This window comes from Oncorhynchus masou, unplaced genomic scaffold (assembly GCF_036934945.1).
Source record: "Oncorhynchus masou masou isolate Uvic2021 unplaced genomic scaffold, UVic_Omas_1.1 unplaced_scaffold_1896, whole genome shotgun sequence".
In the NCBI taxonomy this organism is placed as follows: Eukaryota; Metazoa; Chordata; class Actinopteri; order Salmoniformes; family Salmonidae; genus Oncorhynchus; species Oncorhynchus masou.
Window position 1 is genome coordinate 66,680 of NW_027008396.1, and position 17,393 is coordinate 84,072.

The window sequence follows — 17,393 nt, forward strand, 5'->3', positions numbered from 1 at the left end:
TCTCAGAACCTGACAACCCAGTCCCATTAGTATCTCAGGACCTGACAACCCAGTCCCATTAGTATCTCAGAACCTGACAACCCAGCCCCAGCAGTATATCAGAACCTGACAACCCAGCCCCAGCAGTATATCAGGACCTGACAACCCAGCCTCAGCAGTATCTCAGAACCTGACAACCCAGTCCCAGCAGTATCTCAGAACCTGACAACCCAGCCCCATTAGTATCTCAGAACCTGACAACCCAGTCCCAGCAGTATCTCAGAACCTGACAACCCAGCCCCAGCAGTATCTCAGAACCTGACAACCCAGCCCCAGCAGTATCTCAGAACCTGACAACCCAGCCCCATTAGTATCTCAGAACCTGACAACCCAGTCCCAGCAGTATCTCAGAACCTGACAACCCAGCCCCATTAGTATCTCAGAACCTGACAACCCAGTCCCAGCAGTATATCAGAACCTAACAACCCAGCCCCATTAGTATCTCAGGACCTGACAACCCAGCCCCATTAGTATCTCAGAACCTGACAACCCAGTCCCAGCAGTATATCAGAACCTAACAACCCAGCCCCATTAGTATCTCAGGACCTGACAACCCAGTCCCAGCAGTATATCAGAACCTAACAACCCAGCCCCATTAGTATCTCAGGACCTGACAACCCAGTCCCAGCAGTATCTCAGGACCTGACAACCCAGCCCCATTAGTATCTCAGAACCTGACAACCCAGTCCCAGCAGTATCTCAGGACCTGACAACCCAGCCCCATTAGTATCTCAGAACCTGACAACCCAGTCCCAGCAGTATCTCAGGACCTGACAACCCAGTCCCAGCAGTATCTCAGAACCTGACAACCCAGCCCCAGCAGTATCTCAGAACCTGACAACCCAGTCCCAGCAGTATATCAGAACCTAACAACCCAGCCCCAGCAGTATATCAGAACCTGACAACCCAGCCCCAGCAGTATCTCAGAACCTGACAACCCAGCCCCAGCAGTATATCAGGACCTGACAACCCAGCCCCAGCAGTATATCAGGACCTGACAACCCAGCCCCAGCAGTATCTCAGAACCTGACAACCCAGTCCCAGCAGTATATCAGAACCTGACAACCCAGTCCCAGCAGTATATCAGAACCTGACAACCCAGTCCCAGCAGTATCTCAGAACCTGACAACCCAGTCCCAGCAGTATATCAGAACCTGACAACCCAGCCCCATTAGTATCTCAGGACCTGACAACCCAGTCCCAGCAGTATCTCAGAACCAGAGATCTTACTGTTACATCCTTTCTCACATACTCCAGTTTTCTTTAGTTTGTACTATAACATTACTGGTTGCCTCCACCCTTTTTCTAATGTGTTTACATTTTTTTAAATGTTCCCTTATAAAAATCAATAAACAATTGGTCCCCCAAAAAACTGTAGGAGAGAAAGTCAGAGATGCTGTAGGAGAGAAAGTCAGTCTGATGTGCTTTCTGTGATAGCTGTGTGTGATTGATGAGTGTCCTAGCAGACAGAATGGGGACAGAGCGCCAGCAGATCTTTGTACTCACATCAGCACCACACTTGGCATACTTCAGGATACCCTTGTCCAAGTAGAAGTATCTCTGTAGAAGATAAGAGAAAAACAAGAGATATAGATTAAGAGATAGAGGATGGAGAGATTGAGAGAGAAAGGGAGAGAGAGGGATGAGCAACACACAAGTCATCCTCTGGGCAGTGGTTCAACCTCTCTGTGAGGAGCCTGATGGATTCACCCTCTCTGTGTAGTTAATACATGTATTAATATCTGTACTCTCAGACATTTCTCTCTCTCTCCATCCCTCTCTCCCTCCATCCCTCTCTCCCTCTCCCTCCCCCTCTCCTCCTCCCTCCTTTACAGTGTACTAGTATTGGTCAGGGCTTGGCCATAAGACTCTGGTCAAAAATGTAGTGCACTAGGGAAAAGGGTGTATCCATCTCTACTGTCATCTGTATCCATCTCTACAGTCACCTGTATCCATCTCTACTGTCATCTGTATCCATCTCTACTGTCATCTGTATCCATCTCTACTGTCACCTGTACCATCTCTACTGTCACCTGTATCCATCTCTACTGTCACCTGTATCCATCTCTACTGTCACCTGTATCCATCTCTACTGTCACCTGTATCCATCTCTACTGTCACCTGTATCCATCTCTACTGTCACCTGTATCCATCTCTACTGTCACCTGTATCCATCTCTACTGTCACCTGTATCCATCTCTACTGTCACCTGTATCCATCTCTACTGTCATCTGTATCCATCTCTACTGTCACCTGTATCCATCTCTACTGTCATCTGTATCCATCTCTACTGTCATCTGTATCCATCTCTACTGTCACCTGTATCCATCTCTACTGAGGTCATCTGTATCCATCTCTACTGTCATCTGTATCGATCTCTACTGTCACCTGTATCCATCTCTACTGTCACCTGTATCCATCTCTACTGTCATCTGTATCCATCTCTACTGTCACCTGTATCCATCTCTACTGTCACCTGTACCATCTCTACTGTCACCTGTATCCATCTCTACTGTCACCTGTACCATCTCTACTGTCACCTGTATCCATCTCTACTGTCACCTGTATCCATCTCTACTGTCACCATCTCTACTGTCACCTGTATCCATCTCTACTGTCACCTGTATCCATCTCTACTGTCACCTGTATCCATCTCTACTGTGACCTGTATCCATCTCTACTGTCACCTGTATCCATCTCTACTGTCACCTGTATCCATCTCTACTGAGGTCACCTGTATCCATCTCTACTGTCACCTGTATCCATCTCTACTGTCACCTGTATCCATCTCTACTGTCACCTGTATCCATCTCTACTGTCACCTGTATCCATCTCTACTGTCACCTGTATCCATCTCTACTGTCACCTGTATCCATCTCTACTGAGGTCACCTGTATCCATCTCTACTGTCACCTGTATCCATCTCTACTGTCACCTGTATCCATCTCTACTGTCACCTGTATCCATCTCTACTGTCACCTGTATCCATCTCTACTGTCACCTGTATCCATCTCTACTGTCACCTGTATCCATCTCTACTGTCACCTGTATCCATCTCTACTGTCATCTGTATCCATCTCTACTGTCATCTGTATCCATCTCTACTGTCAACTGTATCCATCTCTACTGAGATCATCTGTATCCATCTCTACTGTCACCTGTATCCATCTCTACTGAGATCATCTGTATACATCTCTACTGTCACCTGTATCCATCTCTACTGTCACCTATATCCATCTCTACTGTCACCTGTATCCATCTCTACTGTCACCTGTATCCATCTCTACTGTCACCTGTATCCATCTCTACTGAGGTCATCTGTATCCATCTCGACTGTCATCTGTATCCATCTCTACTGTCACCTGTATCCATCTCTACTGAGATCATCTGTATACATCTCTACTGTCACCTGTATCCATCTCTACTGAGATCATCTGTATACATCTCTACTGTCACCTGTATCCATCTCTACTGTCACCTGTATCCATCTCTACTGTCAACTGTATCCATCTCTACTGAGATCATCTGTATACATCTCTACTGTCACCTGTATCCATCTCTACTGAGATCATCTGTATACATCTCTACTGTCACCTGTATCCATCTCTACTGAGATCATCTGTATACATCTCTACTGTCACCTGTATCCATCTCTACTGAGATCATCTGTATATATCTCTATACTCCTGGTGTCTAGGAGCCGATGTAGAATGCGTCCCAAATTATACCCCATTCCCTACAACCTTGAACAGAGCCCTGGGGGGGCATTTGGGACGCAGGTGTAGCATGGATACTACAGGCAGCAGGCCATCAGCTAATGGAGCCATATCATCTCATTTAAAGAGCTAACCTTTTAGAGAGACAGAGAGAGACAGAGAGAGAGACAGAGAGAGAGACAGAGAGAGAGACAGAGAGAGAGACAGAAAGAGAGACAGAGAGAGAGAGACAGAGAGAGAGACAGAGAGAGAGAGACAGAGAGATAGAGAGACAGAGAGAGAGAGAGAGAGAGAGAGATAGAGACAGAGAGAGACAGAGAGAGAGACAGAGAGAGAGAGAGACAGAGAGAGACAGAGAGAGAGAGAGAGAGAGAGAGGGGGGGAGAGAGACAGAGACAGAGAGAGGGAGGGAGAGAGAGACAGAGAGAGGGAGGGAGAGAGGCAGGGAGGGAGGGAGAGAGAGAGAGAGAGAGAGAGACAGAGAGACAGAGAGAGAGGGAGGGGGAGACAGAGAGAGAGAGAGAGGGAGAGGGAGAGAGAGAGAGAGAGAGAGAGAGAGACAGAGAGAGGGAGGGAGAGGGAGGGAGAGAGAGAGACAGAGAGACAGAGAGAGAGGGAGGGGGAGACAGAGAGACAGAGAGAGAGAGAGGGAGGGAGAGGGAGAGAGGGAGGGAGGGAGAGGGAGAGAGAGACAGGGGTGTAGTGAAAGAAATTGACACCTGGGACATGTGGCTACTGCAAGGGAAAGGGGATGTCATTCATCAAGTGATTCAATTAGCTAACAACACAAAGGAGTGATGTCATGGGGGGGACACGGCTGGGAAATGATGTGGGTTGGGGAAGGGACTGATATTGATCACATGCTCTGACACCACTGTTTAGCTGGAATATTTCCCCACAAGTTAGTCCCCTTCGCCGGGTGCTGCTGTTTGGTGAGATGACTACCCTGTATCAGAGGTGAGATGACTACCCTGTATCAGAGGTGAGATGACTACCCTGTATCAGAGGTGAGATGACTACCCTGTATCAGAGGTGAGGTGACTACCCTGTATCAGAGGTGAGATGATTACCCTGTATCAGAGGTGAGATGATTACCCTGTATCAGAGGTGAGATGACTACCCTTTATCAGAGGTGAGGTGACTACCCTGTATCAGAGGTGAGATGACTACCCTGTATCAGAGGTGAGATGACTACCCTGTATCAGAGGTGAGATGACTACCCTGTATCAGAGGTGAGATGACTCCCCTGTATCAGAGGTGAGATGACTACCCTGTATCAGAGGTGAGGTGACTACCCTGTATCAGAGGTGAGATGACTACCCTGTATCAGAGGTGAGATGACTACCCTGTATCTGAGGTGAGATGACTACCCTGTATCTGAGGTGAGATGACTACCCTGTATCAGAGGTGAGATGACTACCCTGTATCAGAGGTGAGATGACTACCCTGTATCAGAGGTGAGATGACTACCCTGTATCAGAGGTGAGATGACTACCCTGTATCAGAGGTGAGGTGACTGTGTGTGTGTGTGTGTGTGTGTGTGTGTGTGTGTGTGTGTGTGTGTGTGTGTGTGTGTGTGTGTGTGTGTGTGTGTGTGTGTGTGTGTGTGTGTGTGTGTGTGTGTGTGTGTGTGTGTGTGTGTGTGGTGAGAAGCCTACCTTGTGCCATCCCTTCATCGGCCACTTCCTCCTCTTCAGCATGTATCCATCCTGCTTCTGGGGCTCCTGGACATTACTGTGTCCTCCACGCAGCCCCTCTACAATCTCCCAACTGTCCTGTAGACACACCAAGGTTACACACAGACCCTCTACAATCTCCCAACTGTCCTGTAGACACAACAAGGTTACACACATCCCCTCTACAATCTCCCAACTGTCCTGTAGACACAACAAGGTTACACACAGCCCCTCTACAATCTCCCAACTGTCCTGTAGACACAACAAGGTTACACACAGCCCCTCTACAATCTCCCAACTGTCCTGTAGACACAAGGTTACAAACAGCCCCTCTACAATCTCCCAACTGTCCTGTAGACACAACAAGGTTACACACAGCCCCTCTACAATCTCCCAACTGTCCTGTAGACACAACAAGGTTACACACAGCCCCTCTACAATCTCCCAACTGTCCTGTAGACACAACAAGGTTACACACAGCCCCTCTACAATCTCCCAACTGTCCTGTAGACACAACAAGGTTACACGCAGCCCCTCTACAATCTCCCAACTGTCCTGTAGACACAACAAGGTTACACACAGCCCCTCTACAATCTCCCAACTGTCCTGTAGACATAACAAGGTTACACACAGCCCCTCTACAATCTCCCAACTGTCCTGTAGACACAACAAGGTTACACACAGCCCCTCTACAATCTCCCAACTGTCCTGTAGACACAACAAGGTTACACACAGCCCCTCTACAATCTCCCAACTGTCCTGTAGACACAACAAGGTTACACACAGCCCCTCTACAATCTCCCAACTGCCCTGTAGACACAACAAGGTTACACACAGCCCCTCTACAATCTCCCAACTGTCCTGTAGACACAACAAGGTTACACACAGCCCCTCTACAATCTCCCAACTGTCCTGTAAACACAACAAGGTTACACACAGCCCCTCTACAATCTCCCAACTGTCCTGTAGACACAACAAGGTTACACACAGCCCCTCTACAATCTCCCAACTGTCCTGTAGACACAACAAGGTTACACACAGCCCCTCTACAATCTCCCAACTGTCCTGTAGACAAACAACAAGGTTACACACAGCCCCTCTACAATCTCCCAACTGTCCTGTAGACACACGACAAGGTTACACACAGCCCCTCTACAATCTACTAACTGTCCTGTAGACACAACAAGGTTACACACAGCCCCTCTACAATCTACTAACTGTCCTGTAGACACAACAAGGTTACACACAGCCCCTCTACAATCTCCCAACTGTCCTGTAGACACAACAAGGTTACACACAGCCCCTCTACAATCTCCCAACTGTCCTGTAGACACAACAAGGTTACAAACAGCCCCTCTACAATCTCCCAACTGTCCTGTAGACACAACAAGGTTACACACAGCCCCTCTACAATCTCCCAACTGTCCTGTAGACACAACAAGGTTACACACAGCCCCTCTACAATCTCCCAACTGTCCTGTAGACACAACAAGGTTACACACAGCCCCTCTACAATCTCCCAACTGTCCTGTAGACATAACAAGGTTACACACAGCCCCTCTACAATCTACCAACTGTCCTGTAGACACAACAAGGTTACACACAGCCCCTCTACAATCTCCCAACTGTCCTGTAGACACAACAAGGTTACACACAGACCCTCTACAATCTCCCAACTGTCCTGTAGACACAACAAGGTTACAAACAGCCCCTCTACAATCTCCCAACTGTCCTGTAGACAAACAACAAGGTTACACACAGCCCCTCTACAATCTACCAACTGTCCTGTAGACACAACAAGGTTACACACAGCCCCTCTACAATCTACCAACTGTCCTGTAGACACAACAAGGTTACACACAGCCCCTCTACAATCTCCCAACTGTCCTGTAGACACAACAAGGTTACACACAGCCCCTCTACAATCTCCCAACTGTCCTGTAGACACAACAAGGTTACACACAGCCCCTCTACAATCTCCCAACTGTCCTGTAGACATAACAAGGTTACACACAGCCCCTCTACAATCTACCAACTGTCCTGTAGACACAACAAGGTTACACACAGCCCCTCTACAATCTCCCAACTGTCCTGTAGACACAACAAGGTTACACACAGACCCTCTACAATCTCCCAACTGTCCTGTAGACACAACAAGGTTACAAACAGCCCCTCTACAATCTCCCAACTGTCCTGTAGACAAACAACAAGGTTACACACAGCCCCTCTACAATCTACCAACTGTCCTGTAGACACAACAAGGTTACACACAGCCCCTCTACAATCTACCAACTGTCCTGTAGACACAACAAGGTTACACACAGCCCCTCTACAATCTCCCAACTGTCCTGTAGACACAACAAGGTTACACACAGCCCCTCTACAATCTCCCAACTGTCCTGTAGACATAACAAGGTTACACACAGCCCCTCTACAATCTACCAACTGTCCTGTAGACACACAACACGGTTACACACAGCCCCTCTACAATCTACCAACTGTCCTGTAGACACACAACACGGTTACACACAGCCCCTCTACAATCTACCAACTGTCCTGTAGACACACAACACGGTTACACACAGCCCCTCTACAATCTACCAACTGTCCTGTAGACACATAACACGGTTACACACAGCCCCTCTACAATCTACCAACTGTCCTGTAAACACAACAAGGTTACACACAGCCCCTCTACAATCTACCAACTGTCCTGTAGACATAACAAGGTTACACACAGCCCCTCTACAATCTACCAACTGTCCTGTAGACACAACAAGGTTACACACAGCCCCTCTACAATCTACCAACTGTCCTGTAGACACACAATCCTGTAGACACATAACAAGGTTACACACAGCCCCTCTACAATCTACTAACTGTCCTGTAAACACAACAAAGTTACACACAGCCCCTCTACAATCTCCCAACTGTCCTGTAAACACAACAAGGTTACACACAGCCCCTCTACAATCTAACAACTGTCCTGTAGACACAACAAGGTTACACACAGCCCCTCTACAATCTACCAACTGTCCTGTAAACACAACAAGGTTACACACAGCCCCTCTACAATCTACCAACTGTCCTGTAGACACAACAAGGTTACACACAGCCCCTCTACAATCTCCCAACTGTCCTGTAGACACAACAAGGTTACACACAGCCCCTCTACAATCGACCAACTGTCCTGTAAACACAACAAGGTTACACACAGCCCCTCTACAATCTACTAACTGTCCTGTAGACACAACAAGGTTACACACAGCCCCTCTACAATCTACCAACTGTCCTGTAAACACAACAAGGTTACACACAGCCCCTCTACAATCGACCAACTGTCCTGTAAACACAACAAGGTTACACACAGCCCCTCTACAATCTACCAACTGTCCTGTAAACACAACAAGGTTACACACAGCCCCTCTACAATCTCCCAACTGTCCTGTAGACACAACAAGGTTACACACAGCCCCTCTACAATCTACCAACTGTCCTGTAAACACAACAAGGTTACACACAGCCCCTCTACAATCTACCAACTGTCCTGTAAACACAACAAAGTTACACACAGACCCTCTACAATCTACCAACTGTCCTGTAAACACACGACAAGGTTACACACAGCCCCTCTACAATCTACTTGTAACGGCGTTCTTCGTTTGTCAAAAGAGAGTCGGACCGAAATGCAGCGTGTTGGTTACTCATGTTTTTTAATGAATGAATCGCGGTACATGAAATAACTTATAAATACAAAAAAAAAAAAAAAAAAAAAAACGGAACGTGAAACCTATTACAGCCTATCTGGTGAACACTACACAGAGACAGGAACAATCACCCACCAAATACACAGTGAAACCCAGGCTACCTAAATACGGTTCCCCATCAGAGACAACAAGAATCACTTGACTCTGATTGAGAACCGCCTCAGGCAGCCAAACCTAAACTAAACACACCCCTAATCAACCACAATCCCAATGCCTACAAAAAACCCCAATACGACAACACAATAACATAAACCCATGTCACACCCTGGCCTGACCAACTAATTAACTAAAAACACAAAATACTAAGACCAAGGCGTGACAGAACCCCCCCCTAAGGTGCGGACTCCCGGACGCACCTCAAAACCATAGGGAGGGTCCGGGTGGGCGTCTGTCCATGGTGGCGGTTCCGGCTCGGGACGTGGACCCCACTCCATTAATGTCATAGTTCCTCCCCTACGCGTCCTGGGATAATCCACCCTCGCCGCCGACCATGGCCTAGTAGTCCTCACCCAGAACCCCACTGGACTGAGGGGTAGCTCGAGACAGAGGGGCAGCTCGGGACAGAAGGGCAGCTTGAGACAGAGGGGCAGCTTGGGACAGAGGGGCAGCTTGGAACAGAGGAAGCCCAGCACTGAGAGGAAGCCCAGCACAGAAAGGAAGCCCAGCCAGGCAGTTGAATCCGGCAGATCCTGGTTGGCTGGCAGTTCTGGCAGATTCTGGCTGACTGGCGGATCTGGAAGAGTCTGGTTGACTGGCAGATCTGGAAGAGTCTGGCTGACTGGCGGATCCTGGCAGACTGACGGCTCTGGCAGCTTCATGCTGACTGACGGCTCTGGCTGCTCCATGCTGACTGGCGGCTCTGGCTGCTCCATGCAGATTGACAGCTCTGGCGGCTTCTTGCAGACTGACAGCTCTGACTGTTCCATGCAGACTAACAGCTTTGGCAGCTCCTTGCAGACTGGCAGCTCCTTGCAGACTGGCAGCTCCTTGCAGACTGGCAGCTCCTTGCAGACTGGCAACTCCATGCAGACTGGCAGCTCCATGCAGACTGGCAACTCCATGCAGACTGGCAGCTCCTTGCAGACTGGCAGCTCCTTGCAGACTGGCAGCTCCTTGCAGACTGGCAGCTCCATGCAGACTGGCAGCTCCATGCAGAGTGGCAGCTCTGGCTGCTCCATGCAGACTGACAGCTCTAGCTGCTCCATGCAGACTGGCAGCTCTAGCTGCTCCATGCAGACTGGCAGCTCCTTGCAGACTGGCAGCTCCTTACAGACTGGCAGCTCCTTGCAGACTGGCAGCTCCATGCAGACTGGCAGCTCTAGCTGCTCCATGCAGACTAGCAGCTCTAGCTGCTCCATGCAGACAGGCAGCTCTAGCTGCTCCATGCAGACTGGCAGCTCTGGCTGCTCCATGCAGACTGGCAGCTCTAGCTGCTCCATGCAGACTGGCAGCTCTAGCTGCTCCATGCAGACTGGCAGCTCAGGCTGCTCCGAACAGGCAGGAGGCTCCGGCAGCGCTGGAGAGGAGAAAGGCTCTGATAGCGCTGAACAGACAGGAGACTCCAGCAGCGCTGTAGAGGAGGAAGACTCTAGAAGCGCTGAACAGGCGGGAGACTCCGACAGCGCAAGAGAGAAGAAAGACTCCGACAGCGCAGGAGAGGCGAGGCGCACTGTAGGCCTGATGCGTGGTGCTGGCACTGGTGGTATTGGGCCGAAGACACGCACAGGAAGCCTGGTGCGGGGAGCTGCTACCGGAGGGCTGGGGTGTGGAGGTGGTACTGGATAGACCGGACCGTGTAGGCGCACTGGAGCTCTTGAGCACCGAGCCTGCCCAACCTTACCCGGTTGAATACTCTCGGTCGCCCTGCCAGTGCTGCGAGGTGGAATAGCCCGCACTGGGCTATGTAGGCGAACCGGTGACACCGAGCGCAAGGCTGGTGCCATGTAAGCCGGCCCAAGGAGACGCACTGGGGACCAGATGCGTAGAGCCGGCTTCATGGCATTTGGCTCGAAGCTCAATCTAGCCCGGCCGATACGCGGAGCTGAAATATACCGCACCGGGCTATGCACCCGCACTGGGGACACCGTGCGCACCACTGCATAACACGGTGCCTGCCCGGTCTCTCTAGTCCCCCGGTAAGCACAGGGAGTTTGCGCAGGTCTCCTACCTGGCGTAGCCATACTCCCTGACAGCCTCCCCCCAAGAAATTTTTGGGGCTGATTCCCGGGCTTCCATCCACGTCGCCGTGCTGCCTCCTCATACCAGCGCCTCTCCGCTTTATCCGCCTCTAGTTCCTCCTTGGGGCGGCGATATTCACCAGGCTGAGCCCAGGGTCCTTTTCCGTCCAGTTCTTCCTCCCATGTCCAATTCTCCAAGTGGTGCAGCCTCTCCCACTGAAGCTGCTTCTGTTGCCTCTCCTGTGGCTCCTGCCTGTTAACAAGCTGCTCGGTCCGTGTGTGGTGGGTGATTCTGTAACGACGTTCTTCGTTTGTCGAAAGAGAGTCGGACCGAAATGCAGCGTGTTGGTTACTCATGTTTTTAATGAATGAATCGCGGTACATGAAATAACTTATAAATACAAAAAAAAAAAAAAAATGGAACGTGAAACCTATTACAGCCTATCTGGTGAACACTACACAGAGACAGGAACAATCACCCACCAAATACACAGTGAAACCCAGGCTACCTAAATACGGTTCCCCATCAGAGACAACAAAAATCGCCTGACTCTGATTGAGAACCGCCTCAGGCAGCCAAACCTAAACTAAACACACCCCTAATCAACCACAATCCCAATGCCTACAAAAAACCCCAATACGACAACACAATAACATAAACCCATGTCACACCCTGGCATGACCAACTAATTAACTAAAAACACAAAATACTAAGACCAAGGCGTGACACTACTAACTGTCCTGTAGACACAACAAGGTTACACACAGCCCCTCTACAATCTACCAACTGTCCTGTAAACACAACAAGGTTAGATTATTATTTTTTATATAAACTGTGTCCCAAATGGCATCCTATTCCCTATAAAATGCACTACTTTTCACCAGGGCGCATAGATATCTGGTCAAATCTAGTACACTACGTAGGAAATAGGATGCCATTTGGGACAAAGCCCAAGTATAAACTGACTAGCCAGTAAACAATAGTGTTTTATAAACAGACTGTTCCGTTTCCCACAGAGACCAGTCAGAATGTAGGAGGGGGTGGTGACCTCTGTAAGAGAGAGAGAGAGATGAGAAAGAGAGAGCGAGAGAGAGAGAGAGAGAGAGATGAGAAAGCGAGAGAGAGAGAGAGAGAGAGAGAGAGCGAGAGAGACATGAGGAAGAGAGAGTGAGAGAAAGAGCGAGAGATAGAAAGAGAGAGAGAGAGGGATGAGGAAGAGAGCGAGAGAGACACACACACCTTTCCTATAATAACTACCTCAGTAAATAGACTCTACCTTTCCTATAATAACTACCTCAGTAAATAGACTCTACCTTTCCTATAATAACTACCTCAGTAAATAGACTCTACCTTTCCTATAATAACTACCTCAGTAAATAGACTCTACCTTTCCTATAATAACTACCTCAGTAAATAGACTCTACCTTTCCTATAGTAACTACCTCAGTAAATAGACTCTACCTTTCCTATAATAACTACCTCAGTAAATAGACTCTACCTTTCCTATAATAACTACCTCAGTAAATAGACTCTACCTTTCCTATAATAACTACCTCAGTAAATAGACTCTACCTTTCCTATAATAACTACCTCAGTAAATAGACTCTACCTTTCCTATAATAACTACCTCAGTAAATAGACTCTACCTTTCCTATAATAACTACCTCAGTAAATAGACTCTACCTTTCCTATAATAACTACCTCAGTAAATAGACTCTACCTTTCCTATAATAACTACCTCAGTAAATAGACTCTACCTTTCCTATAATAACTACCTCAGTAAATAGACTCTACCTTTCCTATAATAACTACCTCAGTAAATAGACTCTACCTTTCATGTAGTAACTACCTCAGTAAATAGACTCTACCTTTCCTACAATAACTACCTCAGTAAATAGACTCTACCTTTCCTATAATAACTACCTCAGTAAATAGACTCTACCTTTCCTGTAGTAACTACCTCAGTAAATAGACTCTACCTTTCCTGTAGTAACTACCTCAGTAAATAGACTCTACCTTTCCTACAATAACTACCTCAGTAAATAGACTCTACCTTTCCTATAATAACTACCTCAGTAAATAGACTCTACCTTTCCTATAATAACTACCTCAGTAAATAGACTCTACCTTTCCTGTAGTAACTACCTCAGTAAATAGACTCTACCTTTCCTATAATAACTACCTCAGTAAATAGACTCTACCTTTCATGTAGTAACTACCTCAGTAAATAGACTCTACCTTTCCTACAATAACTACCTCAGTAATGAGACTCTACCTTTCATGTAGTAACTACCTCAGTAAATAGACTCTACCTTTCCTACAATAACTACCTCAGTAATGAGACTCTACCTTTCCTATAATAACTACCTCAGTAAATAGACTCTACCTTTCCTATAGTAACTACCTCAGTAAATAGACTCTACCTTTCCTATAATAACTACCTCAGTAAATAGACTCTACCTTTCCTGTAGTAACTACCTCAGTAAATAGACTCTACCTTTCCTACAATAACTACCTCAGTAAATAGACTCTACCTTTCCTATAATAACTACCTCAGTAAATAGACTCTACCTTTCCTATAATAACTACCTCAGTAAATAGACTCTACCTTTCCTGTAGTAACTACCTCAGTAAATAGACTCTACCATTCCTGTAGTAACTACCTCAGTAAATAGACTCTACCTTTCCTATAATAACTACCTCAGTAAATAGACTCTACCTTTCCTATAATAACTACCTCAGTAAATAGACTCTACCTTTCCTATAATAACTACCTCAGTAAATAGACTCTACCTTTCCTATAATAACTACCTCAGTAAATAGACTCTACCTTTCCTATAGTAACTACCTCAGTAAATAGACTTTCCTGTAATAACTAATCCAATCCGCTACACAATATTCACAGAGCTGATGGCTGGACGGACGGGTCGGGGAGGGAGGGAGGGACAGAGTAATGATCTTGATAATACGGCCAGATGATGAGATTAGAGATTATAATCATATATCCAGGTCAATGTGTTAACCTCATTGAGAGAGATAACACTCACACACAAGCACACACACACACACACACACACACACACACACACACACACACACACACACACACACACACACACACACACATGTACAGTACATTGTGTAATTTACCGATGGTCCCTAACTAGCTCCATAGGGATATCCAAAGTGAAACCAAATTTACCACGAGCATTACAATCGGGTAGCGTGCAGCTGCACTCCGAATTGCTGAGTACTTGTGTGCTGCCAGCTGTGGGCATGTGGTCAGGACTGAAATAAACCCAACCTTCATTTACGTTGTGACATACTCAATTACAAAACTCAATTTTGGACGAGACTGACTTTATGATAAAAATGATCCTACAGTAGTTCAATTCTGACAGCAGAATAAACGTTTCTGACAAATACTGATACCACATAAGTTGTTTTTTAAATGAGAAGTTGTTTTTTAGGGGAGGGAGGTCTCTTTAAGGGAGGGGGGGGTCTTTAAGGGAGGGGGAGGTCTTTAAGGGAGGGGGAGGTCTTTAAGGGAGGGAGGGAGGTCTTTAAGGGAGGGAGGTCTTTAAGGGAGGGGGAGGTCTTTAAGGGAGGGAGGGAAGTCTTTAAGGGAAGGAGGGAGGTCTTTAAGGGAGGGAGGTCTTTAAAGGAGGGAGGTAGGGAGGGGTAGGGAGGTCTCTTTAAGGGAGGGGGGAGGTCTTTAAGGGAGGGAGGTCTTTAAAGGAGGGAGGGAGGGGTAGGGAGGTCTTTAAAGGGAGGAAGGAGGTCTTTAAGAGGGAGGTCTTTAAGGGGGGGAGAGAGGTCTTTGGGAGGGAGGTCTTTAAGGGAGGTAGGGCTCTTTAAGGGAGTGAGGGAGGTCTTCAATGGGGAGGGAGGTCTTTAAAGGGGGAGGGAGGTCTTTAAGGGGGAGAAGGAGGTCTTTGGGGGGGGGCTCTATAAGGGAGGGAGGGGGGTATTTAAGGGAGGGAGGGCTCTTTAAGGGCACCTAAAGGGAGGGAGGTCTTTAAGGGGGTGGCTCTATAAGGGAGGGAGGGCTATATAAGGGAGAGAGGGAAATCTTTAAGGGAGGGAGATCTGTAGTACAGTAATTCAACAGCTTACTACACTGTAGTCTCTATTCAGTCTGGATCCCTGAAGCGTTACAGATCACGTGATGGAGATGTAAAGGTCATTTCAGATTGAGACGTGAATACAGTGTCCTCTAACACCGGAACATTTACATTTCAATCCCGCTGTAACGCTGAACTTCAGCGATACGGCTAGAATAGAGCCCTATGTGACTGGGCTCATCATCACAGACCACCTGACAATAACAACACATAGTTAGTGGGAATCCTGCAGCAGCCAAGCATCAAATACTTATGACTGTACAGTCTTATGTATGACTGTTATCCTTTTAATGGTTTGCATTAACAATATATTTTCAGCGTCTATGTCTTTTTGTGGTCCTGAATATTTAAAACGGTGAACCGTCGCTGAGGGCAAGGCGCTCTGGAAACGATGGGTTTCATTTTCCAAACAGAGACATTCATTATGTTCTCTTCCTGACTGGAGATAGCTGTGACATTAATGAGTGTGTGTGTGTGGTCGGTGTTACCTGTCGGCTGTCGTGTTTGGAAGAGGAGCTGCTGTTGCTGTGAGAGGGGGAAGAGATCTTGTGAGACATGGCTGAACTCCTCTCCTCTGAGCCCATCTCCCTGCAGGCCGTCTCCCTGCCCCTGCAGCCCGTCTCCCTGCAGGCCGTGTCCCTGCCCCTGCAGGCCGTCTCCCTGCCCCTGCAGGCCGTGTCCCTAGGGCTTGAGGATCCTCTCACCTTGGGACTTGGGCTTCTCTGGGTCAGTGAGGCGCTGCAACCTTGTCCATCTGGAACATCCCCTCACTGAGAGAGAGAGAGAGAGAGAGAGAGAGAGAGAGAGAGAGAGAGAGAGAGAGAGAGAGAGAGAGAGAGAGAGAGAGAGAGAGAGAGAGAGAGACAGGGATGTTATTGATCTTTAGGAACATTTAATTGCCACCATTTAGCTAATAACTATTGTACATACATAGCAAATTCAAATGCAAAAAAGTGTTTAAAAAGGTCACCGTTGAAGAGAGAGTTCACATATCAGATGAAGGGAGAACTGAAGTCCTAAAAAGCTTTGAAGCTCCTTAGTCTCACTGGGAACCACAACCACTCTGAGCGAGAGAGATGTTGTTCTGACAGAGTGCTTCCTTTTAGCTGTTTCTGTGTCCCAAATGGAACCCTATTCTCCAAATTGTTCACTACGTTTGACCAGAGGGTCAAAAGAGAATAGGGGCCCATTTGGGACGAAGCCTGTGATTCCCTGTGCTAGTGAGTCATGGTCCAACAGTATGGACTGTCAACGTTCATCAACGTACATACAGTGTGATGAACAGACAATTGTGCCCCCTTAATTGAAGTAAAATAGAAACAAATATTAATGTGCAATAATTACAGCTCAGCTCCAATAAATGTCGTTCCACTTCATGATTGTGTCCCACTTGTTGTTGATTCTTGACAAAAAAAATACAGTTTTATATCTTTATGTTTGAAGCCTGAAATGTGGCAAAAGGTCGCAAAGTTCAAGGGGGCCGAATACTTTCGCAAGGCACTGTATATACCGTATACTGTATTATATATAATATAGGCTATATAATAGGTTAGAATTCTGTGGTATACAGCATCTCCCACCAGCCCCAGCCTCATACCAGCCCAGCCCAGTCCAGTCCAGGTCAGTTCAGCCCTGCTCAGCCCATACTAGTCCAGCCCAGTCCAGTTCAATCCAGTCTAGTCAAGTCGAGCCTAGTCTCCCATCAGTCATGCAGTCTGTAGGGCTGTGACTCTGATACACACCAAGGTTAATCACATTACCCAGCTTCCTCCCCCACTGCATCATGTCTAGTAGGCTACAGTCTCTAGGGTTTCACAGACAGTGGGCCTGACGGTCACCTGGAACCCCCCCTACAGAGCTCTGCTACACACCAAGGTTAATCACATTACCCAG

General features: G+C 47.5%; 1 protein-coding gene across 1 annotated transcript in view; it reads right to left on the minus strand.

The window, feature by feature from the left end:
* The window catches only part of LOC135532529 (oxysterol-binding protein-related protein 3-like), a 70,247-nt gene extending 53,981 nt beyond the window's left edge, over positions 1 to 16,266 (minus strand). Inside the window, exons 1-3 of the mRNA XM_064960007.1 lie at positions 15,989 to 16,266; positions 5,414 to 5,530; positions 1,546 to 1,599 (exon numbers count right to left, since the gene is read on the minus strand). Coding sequence (XP_064816079.1) covers positions 1,546 to 1,599; positions 5,414 to 5,530; positions 15,989 to 16,084 — 267 coding nt within the window. The 5' untranslated portion in view covers positions 16,085 to 16,266. The remainder of the gene's footprint in view (positions 1 to 1,545; positions 1,600 to 5,413; positions 5,531 to 15,988) is intronic.
* Positions 16,267 to 17,393: the final 1,127 nt, after the last annotated feature.